General features: G+C 47.1%; 4 protein-coding genes across 4 annotated transcripts in view; 1 reads left to right on the top strand and 3 right to left on the bottom strand.

Moving 5' to 3' along the window:
• Window positions 1-761: 761 nt before the first annotated feature.
• Window positions 762-1,985, bottom strand: Asppvi_004453 (D-alanine--D-alanine ligase family protein; the record flags this gene model as incomplete). The annotated part of the gene is made up of 3 exons (XM_043300406.1): window positions 762-902; window positions 961-1,545; window positions 1,617-1,985. The coding sequence occupies 3 exons, from the start codon at window positions 1,983-1,985 to the stop codon at window positions 762-764; spliced, it is 1,095 nt and encodes a 364-aa protein (XP_043156341.1).
• A 3,776-nt stretch (window positions 1,986-5,761) lies between these two features.
• Window positions 5,762-7,243, bottom strand: Asppvi_004452 (TauD/TfdA dioxygenase family protein; the record flags this gene model as incomplete). The annotated part of the gene is made up of 9 exons (XM_043300405.1): window positions 5,762-5,900; window positions 5,957-5,983; window positions 6,036-6,114; window positions 6,160-6,281; window positions 6,328-6,439; window positions 6,493-6,641; window positions 6,696-6,769; window positions 6,831-7,030; window positions 7,093-7,243. 9 exons carry the CDS (start codon window positions 7,241-7,243, stop codon window positions 5,762-5,764), a joined length of 1,053 nt encoding a protein of 350 aa, XP_043156340.1.
• A 3,368-nt stretch (window positions 7,244-10,611) lies between these two features.
• Window positions 10,612-13,424, top strand: Asppvi_004451 (uncharacterized protein; the record flags this gene model as incomplete). Its single annotated transcript, XM_043300404.1, has 4 exons — window positions 10,612-10,725; window positions 11,098-11,860; window positions 11,939-12,188; window positions 12,227-13,424. The coding sequence occupies 4 exons, from the start codon at window positions 10,612-10,614 to the stop codon at window positions 13,422-13,424; spliced, it is 2,325 nt and encodes a 774-aa protein (XP_043156339.1).
• A 1,689-nt stretch (window positions 13,425-15,113) lies between these two features.
• Window positions 15,114-15,264, bottom strand: part of Asppvi_004450 (uncharacterized protein) — a gene marked incomplete at both ends in the record, with an annotated part of 3,945 nt that continues 3,794 nt past the window's right edge. The window contains one exon of the mRNA XM_043300403.1: window positions 15,114-15,235. Coding sequence (XP_043156338.1) covers window positions 15,114-15,235 — 122 coding nt within the window. The remainder of the gene's footprint in view (window positions 15,236-15,264) is intronic.

Here is a 15,264-nt window from a genome sequence, read left to right as displayed (position 1 = left end):
GACTTGCAACATTTTTGTGCAGCTTTTAGATAGGCTTTTGGTTCTTAGTTATCTATCAGAACATAGTMACTGCCTTTCCTTTATTTGATAAACTTGCCATCTCTCATAAGATTGATATAGCTTGCCATGTGCCGCTAAGCACCAATGACTACTGCATAATTGAGGTGATAGACCTGATGTTTCTCCAGTGAGCCGTAGAGTTGACTCGTCAATGTCAAGGGGAGAGAGGTGCTAATTCTATGGATATGACTGCCCTACTTGGGACAATCTCCGGTCATTGTCTCTATTATACTAGGATTTGTCTTTCAATTTACCCCCGCTTTTGAGTTTGTGTGTCAATAAGTGGCTCTATTTGGGCCCACTGCTTTGTTGGCACAGACGTACGGCGGAACAAACATGGTCTTTTTACTTCTCAACTGCTGTCAAAGGATTGCTGTATGGACTGCTCCCATGTTACTAGCCCATAACCGTTATTATTCCAGCGGAAGCAGCTATCGTGAAGAAGTACTAGATGCCAAGCTAACTTCCCCAATTGAACATCCCACATTCAAGCCTATAGTAGTCTCTAGTACCTGAACAGTTAACTAGGAGGAGCACGACCAAAAGACCACGAACTGTAGCTAGAGTCATGGTATATAGTAGACATTAATGGGTAAATCAGGGTAAACTCCGAAGTGTCGTGCAGACTTTTAACACTCGGTCACAGATCATATTCAATTATATTAGGAGAAATCAATAATGGACAGGATGCTGTGAATTTCCTAGCTAAGTATCGTAGCTGTCTTTCTGGCCAATGCGCTTTGGATGATTGCAGCCAACAGATCCTTGTATGGATACCCGTTTTCTTCAGCACTCCTTGCCAACGGGGAATGGCCGGGAAGTAGGCCGGAAATAGGATTCAGCTATATGAGGTTAGATAAAAGTTCCTGCCTTCGATGAGGTTGAGGTAGGAAGACTTACCTCTAGAACATTGGGAACAGCATCTAGCTCATTGGAGCTGAATCGAATATCGACACGCCCAGCATCGCGGCAACCAAAAGTTTTCCAAGCGTCCAATGCAACTTGACAGGCAGCCTTGACCTGAGTTTCGGTCATAAGACCAGGGTCATTTCGTTCTACCAGCATGTCGGTGTCACTACACTTACTTATTCTGCTGGCAAACTCTAGACCGTTGCAGTTTCCGTTTCTCACAGTGCCATCGCTGGAAGGCTTTTTCCAGAGAAATTCTGTTACGCCAACCACGCGACCCTGAGCACCAGTTCCTAGAATGCTCACTGAAAGCTCCCGGCCCGACAGAAAGGGTTCCACCAAGATGTCTTGGTCCGGTAATAGTGACCTTAGTTTTTTGACTGCCGACTCTAAGTCTGCAGGTTCCATCACCTTGTTAAATCTGTGAATCCCCTTAGAAGAGCCTTCAGTAACCGGCTTTAGAAAAAGTGGATAATGTGGTATCATATCGGTAAGATTCTCAAGGCTCAGTTTCTGATCCTCCCGTGAGATCACTGAAAATGGGGCAGTGGGTATCTTATGATGAGCTAGAATAATCTAAGTATCAATATATTAGTTAGTTGGTCCTTAGTCTTTCAAGGAATAGTCCAGTCCTTTGGGTACGGTACCTTAGTAGAGACCTTGTTCTGGCACAACGCCATCGTTGCAGCGTCGGAAAACGTGTACGGAATCTGGTAAGCGTCTAGCAGCGCTGGGATCTGGGCTTCTCTGGCTAAACCATGAAATCCTTGTGAAATGTTGAATGCTAGGTCCCAATCCTTATTTGTGCCAGCCGCTAGGTGTTTGACAAGGGCTTGGATTCCTGGCACCAGCGTAACATGGTGTCCCAATTCTTTCAAGGCAGTCAGGAGCTCGTCGGCTTCACCATTGTGTGGCAGAGCTGCGCATTCTTCTTCTGAATAACCTTGGTCGTGGTAGGTCGACCTTTGTTCGGCAATTAGGGCTATATTGAGAAAAGGTGTGTCAGGAAAGGCCATCCTCTGAGTAGAATATAGTAGGGTATTGGGAGATAGCAGAACAGAAAGAGAAACTTTTTCTTAGACCTCAACTATGTGCGCTATTTCAAAACCTCTAGGGGATATAACTGATTCTGTTCTATTTCAATGGAACTACATCAATGTTACCGTGGCATCTACGTCGGCGGAAACTTGCAACGTAATTGTTGATTAGTATAACAGCAGAATCTAAGGGAGGGAATGTCTGTGGTTCAATGTTAGTCTTGATCAGTATAAAGTGCTGCAGAGATATTTGTGATTTGTTCATTTTTACTACACAACCACACAGCCTTTTGTGTATGTAACCAGAGAAAGCTGTGATGGCATTAACTTGGGTCCTTGGACTGTCTCTCGCCATATCTGTCCGGTTTCATAAATCCAAGAGAGGTAAAATTTTAAAGTTTCCGGAAACGTTTTCCAGCAGACGCTGGTTGGAGCAACCACTAACCTACGCTGTGGAATTTGACAGCTCTGGTAAGTGGGTCCTGTGGAATGCGCTGCCCGAACTTGCCGCTTATCTGGTAAAAGCCTAATCCTATATAACTGAACGGGGGCTTAGGCTAAGAGCGAGTGCTAGAAATAACTCTGAGATCATTGTAAGCAGAGTGCTGTAAGCTCGTATCACCTTCCCGCTTTATGATCCTTGCCACCTTCGTCTCTTGCGAGTCTACTTTGGCGCAGGAATGACGGTAGGACCTGAGTATATACCGCCATATTATGATGCAAGGACTACCTCTAATCTACCAACTGATGTTACATATTTCAAAGTTTGCACCTTAGGGGCTACTGTATACCACTGGTGCTACGTCATCTAGACGCCGGCTCTACCGCTATCTCATACTGTCTATCGTACTACAGGGCTCATTAACTCGACGGGTCAATCTATTTTGGGGTTTGGTTCTTCGCCACGTAGTGAAACGTCGTTGTGACTCCACCAGCAGCTTCGCGCGAATCGCAGAGATTGCAGACCAGCACTGTTCTAGACTATGGGCTTCCTCTGGGGATGAGGAATTAGGTTTCAGTAGCTGCCGCAAGAGGCTAATCAGCTCCACTATATCCTTGGTCATGATGTCCACGCATATAGTCAGGTTTGAAGCGGTTCTATCATTTCCAGTAACCACCTAACCACTACTGCTTTAACAGTAACAGGTTTGGGCCCGAAACCTGCAGTGTATAATCAAGGTTTGACGTTTGTTCACTGCTCTTTGTACATCGCCGGAAATGGGAGGGACTTCCCAAATTGGCTTGGCCCGCATAGTATGGAATAAAGTACCAAGGATTAGAAACCCGCCAGCGCGGTTCACATATGTTAACCATGATTGGGACCTTCCACTCTCCACTCTAATTCTACTACATTGAACAGCTGCTATATATAATGTCATAAGGTTATGCTGCTACCTCTCTCTTAAGTTAAAAAGGCCTCTACTCGTCACAGTTTCAAATACTAAGTTTAACCATTTCCGCTTGTAGAATTTTTTTTTTTTTCCCTTTTCTTTTTCTTTCAAATTTTTTTTTTTTTTTTTTTTTTTTGGTCCATAGCTAATTTTCTCCGTCTACCATCCCAAAACAACAGCTGGGCGGAATACACCCCCATCTGCACGTTTCATTGCTGGAATCTATGTTCGGACTTTCCACCTAATTGATATAGCACCATCTCCATATATATTCCAACGATGTGTTCTATGATCCTACTTACTACTGCCGTGGGATTAATAATAGCATTGGCTTCGATCAAGTTTGCTAGCATTCCGGCCCTGCAGCAGATTCTCAATTCCTGGAATAGCAATGACCATAACCAGAACAACATCTGTCTGCTGCCGCCTTACGTGCAAAGCCCTCCAGATGGGCTCCTCCCACCTCACAGGTTCACACGGGATCAATCAATACGGATGCGCCAGGCTGATCGCCTTTCTAAAGCTGTCCGAATCCCAACTATAATCGAAGAGCACATGCAAGACCCCTACAGTGAAGAATTTGGTCCATTTCTTGACTTTCATGGACTTCTTCGATCCCTTTTCCCCCTTACGTACGTTCCCCCACCCAAATACTTGTCGCACACGCCCACACCTAACAATCAGCTGCCTCAAGGTACTCCAAGGCTAGAGTAGACTATATCAACAGAATAGGTCTAGTCTTTACTCTAAATGGTACAGATCACAGCCTCAAGCCTCTTCTTTTCGCAGCCCACCAAGACGTTGTCCCTATTGACGACCTCTCTAAGTGGACCTACCCGCCATTTTCGGGGCATTTCGACGGTGAATGGCTCTGGGGCCGCGGAGCAGCCGACTGCAAAAACCTGGTAATCGGACTATTGTCTGTTATTGAGGATTTATTAGCCCAGAAATGGCACCCAACTCGTACCGTTATACTTGCCTTTGGCTTTGATGAAGAAATCCAGGGGCAGCTTGGTGCAAAGTCAATTTCTTCCTTCCTTGAGCAAAAACATGGACGATATAGCTTTGAATTGATCACGGATGAAGGAGGTTTGGGTATTGAAAATCTTGCTAATGCCGAAGGGGACGATGATATAGTTTACGCCCTTCCCAGTATAAGTGAAAAAGGCAGTATGAATATGGTCTTGAATCTTTCAGTGTCAGGGGGGCACAGCTCTGTTCCACCGCCTCATACAGGTATTGGAATCATGTCTGAGATCATTTATTTCCTAGAACGACAAGATCTTTTTACGCCCCTTCTAGGCGAGACACATCCATCTCGCCAAAGGTTAGAATGCCAGGCGAGGCACTCACCAAACTATGTTGAATCATGGCTGCCAGACATACTACAATCCACCAACCATTCGTTTGCAGCAGAACAGCTAGCCTTGTCAAGAGGCCCTGAGTTTAGATTCATGCTGCAAACATCGCAAGCGGCTGATATTTTCCACGGTGGTGTTAAAGCAAATAATCTGCCTGAGAATATATCAGCAATGGTTAATTACCGGATAGCCATGCATCAGACACCAGACACGGTTAAGTCTCGCGCTATTCAGATCATTGCTCCTATCGCTCGGAAACATAATCTGACCTTATTTGGCTTCCGAGAAGACTCCAGATCGGAAGGAAATAACTATCTACGGCTGTCAACAGACAAAATTGAGCTACACCCGGCGCCCATTAGCCCCATGCATGATGCAGTTGGGACCCGGCTTTCAGGGGCTATACGATCAGTATTTGAGTCTGTGCCCAGTTTAAATGGAAAAACTGTTGTCGTCTCCGGGGATATTATGCCAGGTAACACAGATACAATATTCTACTGGAACCTGTCAAAGAATATATATCGCTGGGAACCAGTTAGGAGAGGCAGGGCACTGAACCTACATGGTGATGATGAAAGGATTGCCATCGATGCGCACTTGGAGACTATGACTTTTTATTATGGTCTGTCTTTCCTTTCTTTTTGTTTCAGCCCTGGGAGGTTGTGGTTGTCTATGACTTGCTAAGCTGTTTTCTGAGGCAGAACTTATCCGTGCTTTTAATGTACCGGACGACTCGAGAGAACAGGCTCATGCTAAGTAGCCGAGTATGGCGGATGGCGGATTGCTAGGCTGACCGTGGGGACGGTAAATCCCAAAATAATTCCAAGGAATAACTGGGGATGCCTTTTTTGAGGTTAAACGGGATGGAATATCCAGTTTGGTTAATATTTCATGGGGAATGCCGTTCTAGTCCTTCAATTGAGATGGGATGGGAAACGGGATGCCAAGAATGGGATTGGACGGGTACTAGTTATACTTCTATACTACTGGAAGACAATGTTGTTCAGTATTCATCCTGGCCATTCGCTCCACCTTTATCTCGAAGTCTCAATGCAGCACTACGTGTAGTGGAATTAGGGTCCAAGTAGGGCTTGTTACCAATGGATACGACGCGGAGAGCAAGCCGCTCCCCAACAAAGTCGCTGGACAGGACAGTGTTAGTCATCCAAGGACTGATATGGAGGGATGAAGTACAAACTTTGTGACGTTATGAAATACAGAGCGGCTTGCCAAAATGTCAGTGGGCATGATCATCCAGAACGAGGCAGACTACCTACTTGTCCCAAATAGCAACATCATACGGCTTCCATTTGTGTCGAATTTGAAGGTCGTGGTTGTCGGCAATCAGGCGAAGGACTTCTCGTTAATCCTAAACCAGGAAGAATGACCAGAGAAACTCACAGTATGCCTGCATAATCTGGTTCTCATAATCGGTGACTCCGTTAATCCCGCCGAACGAAACTTGGTAGCCCAGACCGTAAAGTGACTTCCACCCAGTAACTGGATTCGTCTGCACAACACGACTTTTGTCTTGTTAGTCGGAACACCCAACCTTCGTGGACACCTTACTGCACGGCTTCCAGTTCGGTACCGACGTTCTCCGGCGAGCCTCGCTCCTCGGCCCGGAACTTCAAGCCTTTCTTGTTTAACGAGTCGGCACTGGTCGAGTCGCCATGGGAAGCTACCAGTCATTAGCTTCGCCTACCCAGTTTTAGCGGAGGGATGGCCATGTACCCGTAAGGCCCTCTGCGAATTTCTGCCAGGGCTCTGACATTCGCTCATATGCAGCGTATGCTGATGCCCAGACAGTATCCCCACCCGTCTTGGGACATTTAATCATCTTAAATCCTGTGTAGTCTGCAGGAACATGTTCGAATGATTCACTGAGGATTGTTAGTTACTCACTTTGGTATCCTGCAGAGTTCGTCGCAACTTACTCGGCATGCCAACTCCGGCTAGCAAATTTCATATCGGACGGGTTAAGGAAGCTATCGAAGAACTTGTCGTTGTTCTACAGCCACAAAGGTCAGATTGCGAACTCCACGTGAAGGAGCAAAATTCAGAAAACTGACAAAATTGGAAACTGTATAGACCTCCGGATCCATTGACTCAGGAATACCCAGATGACAATTATTTTCACTGGCAAATTCATGCTTGTGTAGCTTTGAGGTCGTAGGTTTGCCCGTCAACTCGCCAAGCTTTTGCATTAGGATTTTAAAACCGGATACTGGTATGCATTGATTATGAAAGAAGAGAACACCACGCTCAGAGGCTGCACTTATCAATTTAGCGATCAAACTTTTTGTTTCCTAGTCGTCAAGCTACAGCGCCTACCTGTGATAGCGAGATCCCTGACCTTCGCATCGTCACTGACGATACTCGATAATTGAAGATTTGGATAGTCTCTCCCTAGCAAAGGAGTGACGTCCTGATACTGAATACCGTTCAATGCACCTGAAACCCGCATAGGAGCGCGAGGTGCCATGGCGTAGAATGGAGTCGTAGAAAACAAACGTCGAGCCATCTTTAAATTGATCCAATGATATATATTTATGACATGATAGTCCTCAACGAAAGATATGAGATGTTCCGAATGACAGTAGGGGCAATTAAGGTGAACCTCAAAAAGAGAGCCTGATCGTCAAAAGAAAGGATTTCTTGACCGCAGTCCGCAAGGCTTGAGGAACAATGGAGTTCCGGACTAAGGAATACGTCATAACATTTCCAGCCAGCCGATATCCTTGCCTTGTAGGAGCTGATTGATGTGTTGGATTTAAGGTTTTACAGAGAAAATGACTGTGATGTAAGTCAAAGTCATTTTTATCTTACCATTAGTCCCCAGCACCCCAGCCAAAGGTGGGAGGTCGCCCGTAGCTTGTTCATGGGAGCACTAAAGGGCGGCCCCCTCTCCCGCCCAGAACACCCCCAAAAAGGCGGCCCTGAGGGTCTAAGTTATGTACCTAGGTAAATGAACTCGCTCATTCGGGTGGTCTACTTATTTTAACTATATGAAAGACTGGAGTCATCTATCTCTCATACACGACAATGATCACCTCTCGGACAGAACCAGGTTTTATAGGCGTTAGACAATAACCTCGTGGATAATAACCGTCCTTCCCACCACCGCCCAATTTCTATAGTCTGTTGGGAAACCACCAGAAAGTTTGACACTGTTGCGGATTACAGTATTCACCCAGATTCAATTTTTTTTACTTGCTTGGTCATTTATTTTAATTGAGTTTTCTATCCTTTTCTGCGCCTCTATCTGGAGTGCCCAGGTACCAACCTGGTAATTCAAACGTGGCGTCAACTATGACCACACAAAAACGACGACGGTGGACTGAGCAAGAAGATAGGATTCTCCTCAAAGAAGCAGAATCGCAGCGTATAGGTAACTCCGTTGTATTTTCCCTGTTTTTCTTGCCCTTTACCTCGTGCACTCTGCCTTAAGACGCAGGCCATGCCTTTCATCGCTTCCTCAGAACTGCGACCAAGCGGCAGCACAACAATGAATTCAAAATGTATAAAATATATAAGTATAAGGCATTGCTTGTCATTGTGTCAGGGATCTCTCTAAGTAAATAGTCTACTTCAAAGCGCACACTTCATTTTTCCTATATATTATAATATATGAGTTCACTGGGTTTGCACTGTCTTCAGGTGTATTGTTGCTCTTTAATCCCTGTACTGTTTGTATTCTTCTTCTTACGAAGACGGATTCAGGCCCGGAGTGAGTGGAGCAAACACAGTGTATGAGAGAGCTGACTTTTCATAGATGGGTATTTAAATAATTACATGGCATGCCAACAGAGATTCGCTGTCTACTCAGGGACGGCGAGCTTTCAACTACTTTCCGATGCATTTTACTCTAACACCCGAGATATAAAGCATACTTGCATCTTTTAGAATACATTTATATATATGATCTAAAACCGATTTGTCTATCTATACAATGTCCTAGCACTTTAGTGTTTATAATATTCAGCCAGAATAGAAAGCTAGATAATATATAGTCAAGGGTTTCTATTCGAAATCCAGTAACAGTGTCTGCAAAGTAGCTCCATTGTATAAAAAATCTTCAATTTCCATCTCAAAGATGACATCGATCCTAGTCATATGCGCACGAACTAGATCGCATACAGGACGAGTGAGATAGATTAACAGGAGTCAAAACAGAAGGTGTTGGTTGATGCTTGAAGAAGAATAGGAGGGGAAATCTGTTGAGAGAGTTCCCACAGGGTTGAATAGCTTAGAGCACTGAACTTGTAAAGCAAGCATCAGGCCCTTCTAGAATCACTAGAACCTATCCTTTCGCGCTATAACACGCCTCATGTACAGGTTGGAACTGACCCTGCGCACCAACTTCCAGTAGACGTAATTTGACAGCATTTGAAAGATGACGCCGCCTTGGCCCAGTTCCAAGTAGGTGATAGGCAGACTTCGGCAATGTGCGGAGATCCGGTGACGGCGTTAGTGTGTTTGCCCTTGCAATTGTAGTTCCTAAGACTTGTTAGCCCTCATGTGGATTCCAACATGACACAGTGCCTGGTGGGAGGGTGGACGTACTCCCAGATTGTGCATTCATAGCCATTTGGAATCTTCATTTGTTGGAGATTGTCGTTGAACTGCGCAAGAGAACCGCTGTTCAGGGAAACTGTTTATCTCTTCAGCTATCTTCTCTCTCAGGAGACGTTAGGGATTAGGGAAGGGGGGAAATGAGGGTTCGATCCACTTACAGCAACTGCCATCAGGATCCACGTTGTACGGAGTAGTGACTCCACTAGTACTGACTAGAGACACCTGAATAGCAGCGTTGGCATAGCCAAGGAAAAGCAAGCCGGCGATTGTTTTGATAAGCATATTGATTGAGTAGTTATGAGGTTCTTGTTGGACCGGCGACTATGTTTCAGAGAGGCTTGGGATGGTTAAGATTGAGCCGAAGGAAATGGTGCTGCAATATACTGGTATTTATACCTTAGATGGGTGCAGTGAATTTAATGGGATACCTTATTCTCTATGTCTCATCTACACTCTTGCAGTGAGTATACAAATAAACTTCGTCAAAAGATGCCCGAATTGGCCTAGGATGAACTGGATCACCGGCCCCATAACTTGATCTTCCATCAATCACCAAAGAATCTGCTTATGCGCATATGTAGAGCTGAAGTGATTCAAGAGCTAGTGCTCACCTGGCGTAATGTCTTTCAGCTGCCTCGCTTCGACATTGAGGCTGACTATGTAATCCCCGCAGCCCTGCTAGGCTGCATATTAAGGCATTTCAGCTGATTAGGTGTGTCGGGTTCATAGATTCCTACTAGCCAATCAGGAAGAGAGCGACGTCGGCAATAGTTGCAGCTCCGCTGGATCCTCAAGAGGGATTGCATCCAAGAATCAAGAATGTCTGTGGCACAGGGCTGAAGTTACATCACAGGCTTGAGCCGCCATGGATAGTGCCGGGTTGTCTAAGCTTACCTAAGCTTACCTAAACTTGATCTTTCTGGGTATCGGTGGTTGCGTGGTATTGTGTATCCTAGGATCAATAGCGTACTGGTATTGGGTATATTAAGAGAATCCTGAGTATCCTGGGAGATAGAGGACTATGATTAGGTATCAGGGACACTAACTGGCTGACCTAATCTAAGCCTGCTTAAGAATTAAAACAGTTTAAGTGAAGCAGAGGAAATTTGAACAATTCTCTATGGCAAATATATTTCTATTACTACATACAGAGTAATATGTAGGGTATCTTACAACACTGCATTACAGAGCTGGGCCAGGCCTCATGCAATTTCCTCATCCTTGGACTCAGGCTCATGGTGCTCTGGTATTACACTCGCGACATCCTCCAAGAAGATGAATTCCTCACCGGACTCCAAGAAAAAGCACAGCTTGCCACAGAATCAACAGGATGGGAAATATGCGCTCGCGGGATACCTTGACAACAATGTCTATCAATGCCTGGCCACCGTATGACTACCACTAGGCATCCTACCACGCGGTGAAACTAATAGTACCGAAGTAGATTTGTTGACGTAGCCCGTAGCGGCATTCGAAGCACGTTCCTAAATCTTCCCACACTCCAGCTTATGGAGCTCCAGAGAAGCCCTTTAACTTAGGCTATAGTCATATTGACATGCAAAGGGAAAGACCACTTTCCCACAGTCTTTCATGATGCATTGTGCTTTCTGGACTAAAGATGGAGTTAAATAAGCTGACAAGCAGTGATTGAAGTAGAAAGGCACTGCTGCAGTTAAGATTCTGGAGATTGAGTTTAGAGGTCCAATATGTTAGTGGCTTGCTCACAAAAACGTGGAAAGGCTTTGTAATATTTTCTAAAAGAGTGGTTGCTGCCGGCTTGAGCTCACTGCGCAAAGTGGGGAACCCGTCCAGGACGACCAGGTCGCCGAAAGATACCACACACACATTCAGGACCACGCGGGCATCCGACTGATTGAACCAGAGGTTCTCGGTGGGTATGACCCGCAGAAGAAAGAGTTTTTGCAGGAATTCGCCGTGGAGGATGACCTTCCCGCTTTTGAATGTACTCAGGCGACAGCCGACGCCTTCCAGGCAAAGCATGGGGAGCACGTCTCCATCCGTCACCTAGAAGAGTCCGACACGGTCCAAGTCCAGATCAAAACCGGCGCCCGCCTTTGGATCCCAAAGATTGTCCCTCTCACCTCAAGTGTGGTGGCAGGGCTGCTCCCAACTGGGTGGAATGCGGCCCGATACAGCATTTCTGACGACATCATCGGCCAAGTGGCCAACGTGACTCTTTACACCCTCTGCTGTGTGGCTGAGGCATTCCTCAGTGCAGGGATTGAGAATCCACTCGAAATCTTCACTGAAATCCACTTGGCCGAGATTGAGAATTTCATTGGAAGTTCCTTGGGTGGCACCGACAAGAATCGGGAGATGTTCCATGATGTTCGACTCGACAAGCGTGTTCAAGGAGGCGTTCTCCAGGAAACCAATCTGAACACGCCTGCTGCCTGGGTGAACATGCTATTGCTTGGTTCCAGCGGCCCCATCAAGACTCACGTCGGGGCCTGTGCGACCAGCCTGGAGTCCATGGATCTTGGAATTGATTCGATTCTCAGGGGTAAAACGCGGATGTGTCTCGTAGGCGGCGTGGACAACCTCCAGAAAGACTAATCCTACGCCTTCTCGACCATGAAAGCCACCGTCGACGCCGCCAAACAGTTTGTTGAGGGGCGCCAACCAGGCGAGTTTTCCCGTCCCACCGCGGAGACCCGAGCCGGTTTTCTGGAAGCTCAAGGCTGCGGTGTCCAACTCATCTGCAGCGCTGAGACGGCGTTGGCCATGGGGTTGCCCATCTACGCGGTGGTGGCCGGCTCGACAATAAGATCAGCCGATCGGTTCCCGCGCCAGGGAAAGGCCTTCTCACTTTCGCTAGAGAGTCCCTTACTGTGAGCGATTCCCCTTTGCTCGACATCAAACACCGAAGGGAGGCATTGCATGCTACTCTTTCCCGCGTAACTGGCGCGGATATCGGCCAGGTGCACCTGGCCGGCACCACCGCCATTGCCTCCGAACATGTAAGCACCGCTCTTGTACAACAGCTCCGCCGACACTGGGGCAATCATTTCCGTGCCCAAAACCCAGAGATCTCTCCCCTAAGAGCGTCTCTCGCAGTCTCTGGACTCACGGTCGACGATATCAGCGTTGTCTCACTTCATGGGACCTCTACTAAAGCCAACGATATTAACGAACCCGAAGCGATCAACACACAGATGGCCCATCTAGGTCGCAAGGGGCCGCCTCTCCTGGCTATCTGTCAGAAATCCATCACGGGGCATCCCAAGGCCGCTGCCGCGGCGTGGATGCTCAACGGGTGTCTCCAAGTCTTGCATTCCGGCCTGGTACCGGGGAACTATAACTGTGACAACATCGATCCGGCCCTACAATGCTTCGAGCATCTTGTGTTTCCGACCGAACCGATGCAGGTCCCCGAGGTCAAAGACTTCCTCCTCAACTCTTTCGGCTTTGGCCAGAAAGGCGCCCAGATGGTGGGCGTGGCCCCGAAGTATCTTTTTGCCACGCTCGGGAGCGACCACTACGCCAACTATGTACGCAGATACAGCCAACTCATTAGGCTGGCCAATCGGGCCTTTGCCAAAGCAGTGATGTCAAACTCGATCGTCAAAGCCCATGTGCATTCCCCCTACCGGAAGAAGGATGAGGCTAGGGTGCTCCTTGATCCGTTAGCTCGAGCCCGCATTCATCCAGACACCCATGAGGTCTACTTCGACCCGTCCTCTCTCCACGGCGACCCCATCGACATTGCCCCAGCTCGGGCACAAGCGGAAACCAGGGGAGCACTCGTACCTCCTACCCGGACGACCCAGGACGATGCCCTCCCTTCACTCGGTATGGAGGCGTATCGTGTGCTCGACCGCCTGCTGCGCTCCATTGCGACTTCAACATTCCCTATCGGCTCTGTTGGGATTGATATCGAGTCCCTCTCCCAATTCACCGCTGATGCCAATCCCACGTTTTTCGCACGGAACTATACCCGCGCCGAACGCGACCTCGCAAAACGCTCTCGTGATCCGCACAGTGTCTATGCCAGCCGCTGGTGCGCCAAGGAGGCCGTCTTCAAAAGCATGGGTGTAAAATCCCAGGTTGTGATTCTAGAGCACTAGACGCCTTTCCTGCTTTGCTTTGGGATTTAAGTATTCAGGGTTACGTAGCTCAGTATCACTTATTTGGCTTTTAGAATAAAGGACAGACCTTGCTATGACCCATTGAGAGTTCTATACACCTTGTAACATGCGAGCAAGGCGGCTTGCAAAGAAAAAGCCACTGAGGTATGGGAGGCGAGGTATTGAGGGCATTTAGACCTTGAAGCACCCTGAAGGAGGTTAATGAGAATCGGTTTGCTAGAGACTGTTCTCTCAAGTAAAGCACTTACTCTGGGCTAGGAATATCATTTGTACAGCAGGAGCTATGAATTGCCTTGCGTGAATTYGGCTTGCCTAACGCTGTCTGTGTGTATACAGACCTGTAGAGCGCTTAGTTAATAGTATAGTTTAGCTAGATATAGGACTAGAATAAGACCCTGCCCATAGCGCCGGAGGCTCCTATATATCCTGCTTATTGAGTGAATCTTGACTATCACGTGCGATAGATTTGGAACGCACTGATACAGGCGTATATTAGGACAATGACTGGCTGTGACTCAAATAATCGCCAAGGACTGTACCTTACAGACCATTACATCAATCTGGCACACCCTGGAGGGCCATTCAGGTGCGGTTGGCTCAGCGGCTTTCTCACCTGATAGCCAGGTGCTAGCCTCTAGCTCTGGGATCCCACTACTAGCGCCCCTAAGCACACCCTGCAGGGACATTCAAGTTGGGTCTGGATGGTTTTCTTCTCTCCTGATGGCCGGCTACTGGCGTCCAGTTCTGAGGATAGAACTGTTAAACTCAGGGATCCCATGAGTGGCGCCCTCCAGTACAGTCTAGAGGGCCATTCAGTGTTAGAATGGGTAGTTTGCTTCTCACCTGATGGTCAGCTACTGGCATCCGGCTCTGATAAATGTATTAAGCTCTGGGATTCTGCTACTGGTGCCCTAAAGCATACTTTAAAGAGCCATTCAAGATGGGTCTGATCGATTTCCTTCTCTCCAGATAGCCGGCTGCTGGCGTCTGGCTCTGACATAACACTATTAGGCTTTGGGATCCCATCGCTGGCGCACTTAAGTGTACCCTGGAGAGTTATTCAGATGGTGTTTTGCCAATTGCTGAAGCCATCAAGTTCTGGGATTCTGGTACTGCCGCTCTTAGGCACATCTGCGAGGGCCATTCGGATTCGGTTAGCTCGGTCGTTTTCTCGCCCGATGGCCGGCTAGTGGTGTCGAGTTCTGAGGATAGAACTGTCAACGAGACGAGTGCAGCCTTAATATATATGTAGCTATAGTTTTTTAAATTATTAGGATCGGCATTTTGTAGATATAGTTTGAGAATCATTTAAAATCGATTCCTTACTCTGCTGCCATAGATCAGAATATGTAGGTAATGTAGTGGTGAATCCCGTGACAGTAGTATATTAGCGGCCTGAGCCCTGCGGTATCATAAATGCCTTAGCAGACATGCATTTTTCTCCTGCGTGGACATCTCAGCATGATCCAGCACCCCAATATGATTACAGTAATTCACCAAAATTCTTGATTCATGACATAGCATCAGGACGAGTACGATCTACACCTTCAGACACCGCTCTCTATGCCTCCAGCTGTGTGGGAAAGGTTGGGTGTGCATCCTCTTCATTGATACTGACTCGTCTGCCATGCCAGACTGCCATCGTGCCATCCCCATTTCAGTTGTTAATTAGTAATCATATTCCTCTCCGCCATCCTCGTCTCCACCATAGCTGTAAGCATCCTCTTCTTGATCACTGGCTTCTTCGCTTTCGTCTTCCTCATCTTGATCAGTATCTTCTTCACTTTCATCTTCCTCTTCTTGATCACTGGCTTCTTCG

This window comes from Aspergillus pseudoviridinutans, assembly GCF_018340605.1.
Source record: "Aspergillus pseudoviridinutans IFM 55266 DNA, scaffold_3, whole genome shotgun sequence".
NCBI lineage: Eukaryota > Fungi > Ascomycota > Eurotiomycetes > Eurotiales > Aspergillaceae > Aspergillus > Aspergillus pseudoviridinutans.
The sequence above is the reverse complement of the archived record's forward strand: the minus strand, read 5'-3'. Positions and strand labels throughout refer to the sequence as shown.